General features: G+C 47.3%; 1 protein-coding gene across 3 annotated transcripts in view; it reads right to left on the bottom strand.

The window, feature by feature from the left end:
• LOC148508280 (putative cation-transporting ATPase 13A4) overlaps nt 1-12,793 on the bottom strand; it is a 192,108-nt gene that overhangs the window by 118,919 nt on the left and 60,396 nt on the right. For all 3 annotated transcript variants that reach the window (XM_088444738.1, XM_088444737.1, XM_088444739.1), the window contains 2 exons: nt 9,248-9,418; nt 7,462-7,619 (listed from right to left, as the gene is read on the bottom strand). In XM_088444738.1, the coding sequence (XP_088300864.1) occupies nt 7,462-7,619; nt 9,248-9,418 (329 nt within the window). The remainder of the gene's footprint in view (nt 1-7,461; nt 7,620-9,247; nt 9,419-12,793) is intronic.

The following is a 12,793-nucleotide window of genomic DNA, read 5'->3' on the forward strand; positions in this document are numbered from 1 at the left end:
TTTCTGCCACTGCTGTGTGGCAATGTGTCATAGATGTGCTTTATACTGTGGTGTCTGTGTCGTTGTGCCGCTGCTTTGTCGCTTAGTAACCAGTCAGCTCACTGCAACCTTTGGCCAATAATGTTGAAAACAATATCATAAGCTGTGATATGGTCTAAATTGACTGGAAATTAATGTTATTGAGGTTAATAATACTCTAGGAAGAAAAAAAAGACCAATTTATGTGATTTTAGCTTTTTTTGTCAATTTTTGTAAAAAAATCCAAATCCAAAGCCAAATCCAAATCCAAAGCCAGTCACCGCAGTTTGGCAAATCCAAATCCAAATCCAAAACCGGACGACGAATTAGAACCAAATCCAAATCCAAATCCGGCAAAAATGGTCCGGCGCACATCCCTACCATATATGTGATAGTTGTGCGGCATAATAATATAATTTGAAAAGGGGCAGTGCCAAGTCACCACAGTCTCGAGATCTGGTTAGAGTGTCCAACTTGATTCTAACTCTTTTGTTAACCCAGAGTAATGAGGACAAAAGACCATCAATCTGTTTGAAAAATTTCTGAGGAATATATACCAGGGAATGATTCAAAATGTAGGGAATTTTTGGCTGGAGAACCATTTTCACTAAGTTTACCCTACCCGTTAAAGTTAGTGGCAATTTACCCCATATCGGGATACGGTACTTGAGATATTCAATCTGTGGCTGTACGTTCATTGATAAGTACTTTTGAGGTGTATTAGAGATCCAGATTCCCAAGTATTTAAATGAATCCATCAACTTTAGGGGAAGATTTATGATAGGAACATTGGGGCGAGTTCCCCTGAATGGGAGGATACAGGATTTGTCCCAGTTAATTAACAATCCTGAGTATTTCCCAAATAAATAAATGATTTCTAGAGCCTTAGTAATAGAGGTCTCATATCGCGAGATAAATAGTAGTATGTCGTCCGCATAAAGTGCAATTTTATTTACCCTTGAGCCTAGCTGAAAACCATAAATATTTGATTGAGCTATAATCATGCAAGCCAAAGACTCAATAGCCATAGCAAATAAAATGGGTGACAGGGGACATCCCAGCCTTGTTCCATTATATAGTGAAAATGATGCAGAAACAAAACCGTTTACCAACAATCTCGCCACAGGATCCATATATAATAGTTTTACCCACTTAATATGTCCCGGGCCAATACCAAATCGTTGCATGGTTTCCCAAAGAAACAGCCACTCGACCGAATCGAACGCCTTAGCGGCATCTAGTGAGCCAATAATAGAGTTTTGTGCATCTTCCTGTTTTAACTGTAAGTGTGTAATGGTTCAAATCCCGACCGCGGAAGCCCGGCAGGGGTGAAGATCCCGAAGCTACAAAAGGTAAGTACTAACTAACCGTATTCTACCCCCTAATCCTAACCTCCTTTAGGGGTGCCTAACCCTAACACCCCATGTGCCTAAACCTAACCCCCCCCATTCCCCGCAGCCTAACCCTAAGTCTCCTGGGGGGGTGCCTAACCCTAACCGCCCCCCGGGAGTGCCTAACCCTAACCCCCCCTTCCCCTAACCCTCCCAGGGGGCTGCCTAACCCTAAGCCACCCCCGGGAGCCACTAACCTAACCTTCCCCCTCCGCGCAGCTGTCCGCGCCCGGCACCCGGCTTATCTTTGATCATTATGCCGGGTGTCGGGCTCCCAGCATAGGTCTAATGACAGGCGTCGGGATTTCACAGTCGGGAAGCTGGTGGTCGGCATTGTGACCGTCGGCTTCATGACTGAATCCCAAACAGGTACTGTACAAATGTAGCAAGCTTGGAGCGGATTGGGCATTACCCTTTATAAAGTCATATGACAGAAAAAGGCAACATCATGTGACATGTCGGAACAGGAACACAAAAATATGCAGACTAGTATGTTGCAGTGAACCAATCTGCTATACAAATATCTGGACAGATAAGTTACAGTCGAAATATATGCTACATACAGTAGTTTGAGTATTTTGTATGTCTGCATAAAGCATACTTGCCTACTTTTGAAAAAGCTTTTCAGGGAGAATGTGAAAGGAATACCTATGAGTGCAGCGGTAAAGTGGGCGTTTACTGCTACATCTGAGATGCGTGTCATAAAATTGAAATACATTCAAATAAAAACAATCCCCAAAGCAGTTATACACTGATACTTTTCAGAAAATGCATGTAGCCATAGGGATCATTGGGGGAGATCAGGGATGGTTCTAGGGGCGGGCTTACAGGGCCGTCGCCAGGAGCGCCGCTCCTTAGAGGGCGCCGCCGAGGCCCTTTATTCTTTTTTTAATGCCCAGCAGCTGCCATTTACATCCTCACCCATTCCGCTGGCTGCCACGATCGGAGCTCAGCTCCGATCGGGCAGCGTTTACAGCCTCTGCATGAGCAGCCAGCAGCTCAGCTCACTGAGGCTATAGAAAAAAATGGCTGACGGGGGAGCGGGAGCTGCGGAGCCTGTCAGTCACCACTGGCGGCTCCGCCTCCAGACTGGTACAACGAGTCACTGCAGTAACAGGAGATCCTCCAGAGAGTCATGGCAGTGACAAGGGGGACAGGCAGCGTGCGTGACATGACGCCGTGATGCTGCTAGTATTATATAGAGGAGCCACGCGCCGGGTCTGAGAGCCGCCCGCCACCACCAGGGAAGGCTGAGGATGGAACACAGGCAGCCTAGTGTTGGCTGGGGGAGGTGTATCAGACAGGGGCTGGGGAAGAGGGGGAGGTGTATCAGATACGGGCTGGGGAAGAGGGGGAGGTGTATCAGACATGGGCTGGGGAAGAGGGGGAGGTGTATCAGACACAGGGGCTGGGGAAGAGGGGGAGGTGTATCAGACACGGGCTGGGGAAGAGGGGGAGGTGTATCAAACACAGGGGCTGGGGAAGAGGGGGAGGTGTATCAGACATGGGCTGGGGAAGAGGGGGTGGTGTATCAGACACGGGCTGGGGAAGAGGGGGAGGTGTATCAGACACCGGGGCTGGGGAAGAGGGGGAGGTGTATCAGACACGGGCTGGGGAAGAGGGGGAGGTGTATCAGACACCGGGGCTGGGGAAGAGGGGGAGGTGTATCAGACACGGGCTGGGGAAGAGGGGGAGGTGTATCAGACACCGGGGCTGGGGAAGAGGGGGAGGTGTATTAGACACAGGGGCTGGGGAAGAGGGGGAGGAGTATCAGACACGGGCTGGGGAAGAGGGGGAGGTGTATCAGACACCGGGGCTGGGGAAGAGGGGGAGGTGTATTAGACACAGGGGCTGGGGAAGAGGGGGAGGTGTATTAGACACAGGGGCTGGGGAAGAGGGGGAGGAGTATCAGACACAGGGGCTGGGGAAGAGGGGGAGGTGTATCAGACAGAGGGGCTGGGGAAGAGAATCAAGGTGTATCAGACACAAGGGATGTGGAAGAGGGGGGAGGTTTATCAGACACAGGGGCTGGGGGAGGTGTATCAGACACGGGATGTGGAAGAGGGGGGAGGTTTATCAGAAACAGGGGCTGGGGAAGAGGGGGAGGTGTATCAGACACGGGCTGGGGAAGAGGGGGAGGTGTATCAGACACAAGGGATGTGGAAGAGGGGGAGGTGTATCAGACACAAGGGGCTGGGGAAGAGGGTCGAGGTGTATCAGACACAAGGGATGTGGAAGATGGGGGAGGTTTATCAGACACAGGGGCTGGGGGAGGTTTATCAGACACAGGGGCTGGGGAAGAGGGGGAGGTGTATCAGACACAAGGGATGTGGAAGAGGGGGAGGTGTATCAGACACAAGGGATGTGGAAGAGGGCTTTGTGTGACAGGCTAGGATAAGGGCTAGAAGAGAGGATAGGGGGCCCCAAAAACATGTGTACCGGGCCCCAAGATTCTGTTGCTGGCCCTGACTGACTGCGCTGCACTCTGCACTAACAAGCAGCCTGAATGGCAGGCTAGACTGGAGGACTGAAGGTAGGACACAATAATATACTGGGAGATTTATATATACAATTAACGCCAGTGTGGTAGATTGTGACTGTGACATACAGTAAACACCCTCATGAAATCAAACAAACGAAACCTAGAGTATCACAAATTCCTCCAGCACTGAAGTGGTGAACATCTATCCTGCTCCCTACCCCTACACCTCACAGCTCCAAACACTTCCCACACCCTATCCCCAACCCCCCTTACCAACATATGTCACCTCACCTGCTCTTTTCTCACAAACAGGTCCCCCTTCCAGCCCTCACCTCACAGCTCCAAACACTCCCCCCTATATAATATATATATATATATATATATTAGGGATGTGCAGGCTCGGATAGGTTCGAGTTTGCACGTGGAGTTCGGATTTTTCCCTCCAAAAAAACGGAACTCAGAAAGAGGCAAAACGTCATCTTGCACGGATGAACATCATCATTCCTGGACAAAAGTCCAGGAATGATGATGTTCGTCCGTGCAAGATGACGTTTTGCCTCTTTCTGAGTTCCGTTTTTTTGGAGGGAAAAATCCGAACTCCACGTGCAAACTCGAACCTATCCGAGCCTGCACATCCCTAATATATATATATATATATATATATATATATATATATATATATATATATATATGATATACAGACTCTCCAAAATGACTTGCTCCACCCAGTACAAAATTAAATTGGGTGGGAAGTCCAGGAGCAGAGCAATTTGTACCGGGTTGAATGAGATATGTTGTAGGGTAGTGAAACTAGGGATATATAATATATTACTGTATATCGTCCTCCCCTCCACAGACACTGCCCTCTCAACAGACCCGCCCCTATTAGGGCTGCTACCAGAAATTTTGAAGACTGATTTTCCATCCCGTCCGCCCCTGGCGCCGGCAGCAGCAGGTCCTAGCCGCAGCCACCGCCCCTATTCCCGACCCACGATCCCACTGTGCCTTTTTTCACACTCTGCTCGGTATAGGCTGCCTGTCACTGAGACTCAGTGACAGGCAGCCTATACCGAGCAGTGTGTGACAGTGAGAGCTCCACTGTGATACCAATGCAATGCCTGTTCCCAGCATTCCTCCCCTGCTCTCTCCGCCCCCCCTCTAGGAGCCAGATGCCGGGCTGCCAGGTTACAATGTGAGTGTGGGATGTACAGTACAATTATGCAAATTTGTAACTATATATGAATATATATGTACCTATGGATAATATGAGTGTATGTGTGCATATGGGGCATTACAGTGTGGGATAATGTGTTATAAACGGCATTACTGCGTGTGGCATAATGTGTTATACAGGGCATTACTGCATGTGGCATAATGTGTTATACAGGGCATAACTGCGTGTGGCATAATGTGTTATAAAGGGCATTACTGTGTAAGACAGACTGTGTAAGGTGCATTACTGCGCACAGAAATTATTCACCTTGAGGGGAGAGCTTGGGGAAAGCCCAACACCTCTGTAAGTGCTGGGCATGTCCCAAAGTGTGATGCATTGGGGTGTTCCACAAGGACACGCCCCCTTTCCGGAAGCGTGTGCACCGAAGGCGCGTGCAGAGGAACGCCCTCTATATAAAATTATTTTTTGGGGGGTTGGGCGCAACTGGGAACTTTCGCCCTGAGCTCCGCAATGTCTAGAACTGGCCCTGGGGGAGATGTATTATAGCGGCACTTAACGTGCCGCTATAACACTTCCTGCTTTGCCTCTTTACTGAGGTGAAGCAGAAAGCACTAACGATGAGATGTATTAACTTCTCATCGGCCAGAGCCGGGTAGTGATAACTCCCCCCTCCGGCGATCCCCGATAGAGACCACAGCGCATCAGCCTTGTGCTGGCTCCACTGATCATGCACGGGATCTCTGTCCCTGCTGTGTCGATAGGGCATCGCCAGGCTGCAGATGTCGATAGTGACAGCTGCAGCAAGCGGAACAGTCAGGCGAACTGACCGCTCATACATAGCCCAAGCTATCAGCGCTGCTATCTTGTAGATAGCGACGCCGATAATGACAGGGGTGCGTATCCAACTGCTTCGGCGGTTAATACAATCTCCCCCTTTGTGCCTTATAACAACTGCAGTGAAATGATACTAATTATCTAATTTGAATGTATATATCTCTGTTTTTTTGTATATAACAGCTACATAATGGGGGTAAGGTGCAATCAGGGAGACTGCTAGACTCTTCAGGGAGTCAGGAGATTGGTGTTATTTCAAGGGTCTCCCTGACAATCAGGGAGAGTTGGCAAGTATTGCATAAAGTTGTTCATCTTCTAGGCAGAGTGAATATCCCATATACTGACAGGGGGCTACAGAGAAACAGTGAGGCATCATCCCACCATGGGACGTCAGCATTCAGCTGAGGCTCCTCACTTTGAATGACCTCATCATCAGATTAGTGTCACAGAATCTTCAGCTGGATAGTTCACACCAATAGTAACTGTAAATATTGCCTAGGCCTAGGGCCTTATAGGAGGAATAGCATTACAGAGAAGGAGTTATATTTTGTGTTAATAACTGTGTATTATAATCTTTTACTCAGGTTGAACTGATAATGTCCAATGGGTAGATGTAGTAAATCTTGGAGAGAGATAAAGTAGAGAGAGATCAAGTACCAACCAGTCAGCTCCTAACTGTCATTTTTCAAATGCAGACTGTAAAGTGACAGTTAGGAGCTGATTGGTTGGTACTTTGGGCCTGATTCAGACCCGCTCGAGAGCGCAAGGCGCTTGCAAGTGGGTCGATGTTCCCCCACTGCGCATGCGCCACCTCCGGCGTGCTCATGCGCGAGCCCCCGTGAGCGACGGCAGCTCCGGGGCTCCCTACAAGTCGGGGCGGCTGTCGATATTGATTGACAGCTCGCTCCGTTTTGTAGGCGGGGAGGCGGGGTGGCTGCACAAAAGCAGGCGTTCCCTTAGGAACGCCTGACATTTATGGGCGGCCCTACTGACATCACTTGTGATATCAGTAGTGGACTTCCTGCTCTATTAGAGCAGGAAGTCCACTCGGGCTTGCGGGACCCAAGACCCTCCCAAAATGCCTCGACGCAAGCCCGATGGTCGCGATAATCGCGACCATCGCCTGGCCGCTCGCACTAGCACAGCTTTGCGAGCGCCTGGAGGCCGAAAAAAAAAAAAACGCCCTGATTCAGAGCCTCTGAATCAGGCCCTTAATCTGTCTCCACTTTATCTCTCACAAATGTTTCGCACATCTCCCCCCAACTCAGATAAGTACATCTATTTTTTAAAATCTATATTTATTTTGTTCATTGTGTGCAAAAAACAGTATTCCCAATATATTATCTAATGTAATATTCTGCTAAGCTTCTCAGACCTCTGTAATGTTACTATACAAACGTGGGTGTTGTTTCCAGTTTATATTTGCTGTTACAGTTATTTATGAATGTCATTTCATTAAGAAAAGTTTAGGGAACAGAGAGAATGATTAGCTTTTCCAGATATAAGTGTTGAATATACAACTATCACTGACTTGTTTGTACAAAATGTATAGGAACACTTACCCCATTCTTTGTGTAGACAATCGCTGTATAGATAACTCCAAAAATAGCAACCCACACAAGTCCCATGAGGAACCTAAGGGCATCTCTGTGCAGCTTCACATTTACTGGCTTGTTATACAGAATGGCTCTCACCAGGTCTCCTTTTGCTGTATTAAACCCTAATTAAAAATGTTTTTATGTTATTGCATTTGTACATTATTGAGAACGGTTATAACACCTACGTTTACTAGATTTTGTAAAATAATCACTTCACAGTCATTCAAATGTTGATTTTTTTTAAAAAGCAGTGGATACAAAGTCATCGGAGCTATTCAACATTGCTCCAGTCGTGAGACAGGTGATCCGCAAACCAGCCGTCTCAGTGTTGTCCTTCACTGCTGCTCCCCGCAGGAGTGAAAATTAGCACTGCTGAGTCAGACTGCGCATGCATGAACGTCAGTTTACCATGCGCAACCTCTGGCAGAAAGAGCCGGACGGGGACAGAGGAAACCCTCAATGCAGTCGAACTTCAAATTATATTATTTTCGGAGCTTGATAAATTTAGGTCTCCGTGCTAGTGTATGGGGACGGCAGGCCACATAGGGACTGAAAGGTAAGCAGGAGATATATGTGATATTTCCTGCGTTACCTTTATAATGAATAGCCCTCACACTTAATTTAAACAAAAGTAATTGACAAAGTTGGACACTTAAATAACTATATACAGTCACAAATTAAAAATCAGCTGCTTTGAGATACAAACACTGTGTGTATTAAATGTGTATCTGTAACAGCAGCAATAACACACTAGTTATTAATTGGATGTGCAATAATAAGTCCAGTTCACTAATTTGTGATTACAAAGATGAGTGTAATAATACAGTGATTCAGAGGTGGACGCAGTGGTGATGTAAGATGAAAGCGGCTATTGTTTTCAGTCTGTGCGTGTTTCCAAGCAACACTGTGCATGCGTCCCAATAGCTACCACACAAAGACGATGACTGATATTTAGCGTTCCCGCTAGGCTGTTTCAGTGGGGCGCTGCGCCCTGCCCTATTTTTAAAGGGCAGAAGCGCCCTGCCCTCCAGCGCGGTGCCCCGCTGAGACAGTCTGCGGTTCCTGTCTCCACCCGCAGGTCGCAGTGTCCGGCATCCATTCACAGTGACCGCAGCGCTTGGGAGCTGCCCGGCATGTCTGTAAGTGCCGGGCATGCCCCCAGTAGTGACGGAAAGGGGACGCATCATAAAGACACGCCCCCTATATTGGCCATGCCCCCTTATCGGCCCGCGCGCCTTCGACGCTCGCAGAAGTGCCCTATCTCTAGATCCGGCACCCTGCCTGCTGCCGGACCTAGAGTGAACACTAGATATTGCACGCAGATCTAAGATATTTCGGTGGGTGTTTCTGACAGGTAACAGGGGGTGGCTAGCCAGACTCGTGTGTGTCGCAGGCATGTTGCTGTCAGTAACTGCATTCAAAGATGCAGTTGCACTGACCCTGGCGGCCATGTTCAGACAGGAAAATTGCACCTGGTATAAGGTGGGGCAATCTCCGATGGTGCGTCTCATGGTGTGACCAATGCGTCCTATGGTGCGTCTTATTATGCACAACAGCGGTTTAGCACCATTGGCAGCAGCATTAGCATAAAGATTAAGTTGCGGCTGCATAAAAAGATGCAGCCACGGCAGCAATAGCACCCATCTCCGAATCATGCCCTATATGTGTAGTAGTATTCCAGTATTAGTAAATAGGTCTCTTAAAGTGTTTCACCCTTCATGTGACTAATTGTTCAAATAAGAACACACACCAGTTTGTAGGACAACAGCTTTCACAAGATCTTGACCACTACCCTTGGTCTGGATGACCTCAGTTCCACAAAAGAGAATATGTCTTTTGTAATCATCACCACTGTGTGTCATCCATGGAATGCAATTGTTGATATTGGGTAGTGGAGTCTTTGTCACTGGAATGCTTTCTCCTTAAATTTGAAAAAATATAATTAGTAAATAGAGATAAAGTAGTTCACTAGGTTAACAATAGATACTCTATGGGCCTCATTCACTTTTAATATGAGTACATATGTCTGTTTTTTAAGTTTTGAAGTTCAAAAGGGTCCTCTGATCAGTGGGTGAGAATACATTTTAATGGCCAATGGCTCAATCACAAATGAAAATATTAGAGCTTTCCTGTTTAAAATCTTGAAGGCCACAGAATTCACATTATTTGCCAAAGTAGTCACTGAGGGTCTGGGTTACTCTAAATTCCAAAACACCATTTGTATATTTACTAGAAAATCCCATCATTGATAGGATATATCTATGGTTAAGCGGATATATATCAGCTAAATTGCCATGCTATAATGTAAGTTGTAAATTTCATGTGCCCTATTTTTAATGGCCAAGTTATCCATTGGATGCTATTTTAGTGTAGAGGGCCATAAAAATGGAAGAACATTGTGGATTATGCTGATTGTGCACCTGGTGTTGTCCAAGCACTGACAGCCTGGGACAAAGTCAACTTGATCTGGAGGAACCAAAATGGAAGGAAACAGGTTTAGATGGGTTGCTATAATTTTTGCAAAGATTTTTAAAAACACATTTTGTAGTGAATGTGCCAACAACTCTTACAGACTTCTAGGTTTAGGTATTACCATTATATTGGGCCTTGTCGTAGCCAGGTCAAAGTCTGTTCCCTGTTGTTGAACAATTCTGTTAGCTTTAGTGCAGATGTGGGGAACCTTTTTTCTGCCAAGGGCCATTTGGATTTTTCTAAAATCATTCGCAGGCCATACAAAATATCAACTTAAAAATTAGCCTGCTGTATTTGGTCAGAAATGTTATTAACTCACCCTTAATTTGATGGCTGGAACTGCAATACACTAAATACACAGGCAAGTGGGCCACCATTACACATAGGGGTCTATTTACTAAGCAGTGTTAGGAGACAGAGTGAAAAGTGATAAGGTGCCAGCCAATCAGCTCCCAACTGTCATTTTTCAAACACAGCCTGTGAGATGGCAGTTGGGAGCTGATTGTCTGGCACCTTATCACTTTTCACTGCTTAGTAAATAGACCCCTTATTTCTTTGTGGGCCAAGAGGAGGGGCAGCCCCCATGATTGTGTGACAGGCACGTTGATAAGTCAGCCTTGGGGTCCTCTCAGTCCAGCGCTGATGTAACCTAACCACCCCGATGTAACCTAACCACCCCGATGACAGCCCTGCCTGTACACACACCCCTTCTGCATTGTCTGCTGCCAAGACCTGCACATCTGCTGTTCTGACTCTGCTGCCGCTGAGGGGGAGAGAACCACAGCCGGCTGGGCTGATGAAATCGTCTTGCTGGCTGTATACGGCCAGCGGGCTGGAGGTTCCCCATCCCTGCTTTAGAGTGAGACCATTGGTACATTTCTTAAAGTATTGGAGTGAGGCACAAACAAGGGGAAACAATGTCCACAGTCCACATAGACACAATATAAATCACACAGTGGGCTTATGCCCTTTCACGGAGCTTGTATAATAGACACAGTGGGCTATGCCCATTCACAGAGCTTTTATGCACTCACTGGGCTTATGCCCTGTTACGGAGCTTGTATAATACACTCAGTGGGCTTATGCCCTTTCACGGAGCTTGTAGAATAGACACAGTATGCTATGCCCTTTCACAGAGCTTGTATGCACTCACTGGACTTATGCCTTTTCACGGAGCTTGTATAATACACACAGTGGGCTAAACCCAGTCACTGAGCTTGTATAGTACACACAGTGGGCTAAGTCCAGTCACGGAGCTTGTATAATACACTCAGTGGGCTTATGCCCTGTCACGGAGCTTGTATAATAGACACAGTGGGCTATGCCCTTTCACGGATCTTGTATAATACACTCAGTGGGCTATGCCCTTTCATGGAGCTTGTATAATAGACACAGTGGGCTATGCCCTTTCATGGAGCTTGTATAATAGACACAGTGGGCTATGCCCTTTCATGGAGCTTGTATAATAGACACAGTGGGCTATGCCCTTTCACGGAGCTTGTATGCACTCACTCAGCTTATGCCCTGTCAAGGAGCTTGGATGCACTCACTGGGCTTATGCCCTGTCACGGAGCTTGTATAATAGACACAGTGGGCTATGCCCTTTCACGGATCTTGTATAATACACTCAGTGGGCTATGCCCTTTCATGGAGCTTGTATAATAGACACAGTGGGCTATGCCCTTTCCCGGAGCTTGTATGCACTCACTCAGCTTATGCCCTGTCAAGGAGCTTGTATGCACTCACTGGGCTTATGCCCTGTCACGGAGCTTGTATAATACACTCAGTGGGCTTATGCCCTTTCACGGAGCTTGTATAATACACACAGTGGGCTTATGCCCTTTCACGGAGCTTGTATAATAGACACAGTGGGCTATGCCCTTTCACGGAGCTTGTATGCACTCACTCGGCTTATGCCCTTTCACGGAGCTTGTATAATAGACACAGTGGGCTATGCCCTTTCACGGAGCTTGTATGCACTCACTCGGCTTATGCCCTGTCACAGAGCTTGTATGCACTCACTCGGCTTATGCCCTGTCACGGAGCTTGTATGCACTCACTGGGCTATGCCCTGTCACAGAGCTTGTATAATACACTCAGTGGGCTTATGCCCTTTCACGGAGCTTCTATAATAGACACAGTGGGCTATGCCCTTTCACGGAGCTTGTATGCACTCACTGGGCTTATGCCCTGTCACGGAGCTTGTATAATACACTCAGTGGGCTTATGCCCTTTCACGGAGCTTGTAGAATAGACACAGTGGGCTATGCCCTTTCACAGAGCTTGTATGCACTCACTGTTCTTATGCCTTTTCACGGAGCTTGTATAATACACACAGTAGGCTAAACCCTGTCATGGAGCTTGTATAGTACACACAGTGGGCTAAGTCCAGTCACGGAGCCTGTATAATACACTCAGTGGGCTAAGCCTAGTCACAGAGCTTGTATAATACACTCAGTGGGCTTATGCCCTTTCACGGAGCTTGTATAATACACACAGTGGGCTTATGCCCTTTCACGGAGCTTGTATAATAGACACAGTGGGCTATGCCCTTTCACGGAGCTTGTATGCACTCACTCGGCTTATGCCCTTTCACGGAGCTTGTATAATAGACACAGTGGGCTATGCCCTTTCACGGAGCTTGTATGCACTCACTCGGCTTATGCCCTGTCACAGAGCTTGTATGCACTCACTCGGCTTATGCCCTGTCACGGAGCTTGTATGCACTCACTGGGCTATGCCCTGTCACAGAGCTTGTATAATACACTCAGTGGGCTTATGCCCTTTCACGGAGCTTCTATAATAGACACAGTGGGCTATGCCC

This window comes from Taudactylus pleione, unplaced genomic scaffold (genome assembly GCF_031769625.1).
Source record: "Taudactylus pleione unplaced genomic scaffold, aTauple2 ptg000372l, whole genome shotgun sequence".
In the NCBI taxonomy this organism is placed as follows: domain Eukaryota; kingdom Metazoa; phylum Chordata; class Amphibia; order Anura; family Myobatrachidae; genus Taudactylus; species Taudactylus pleione.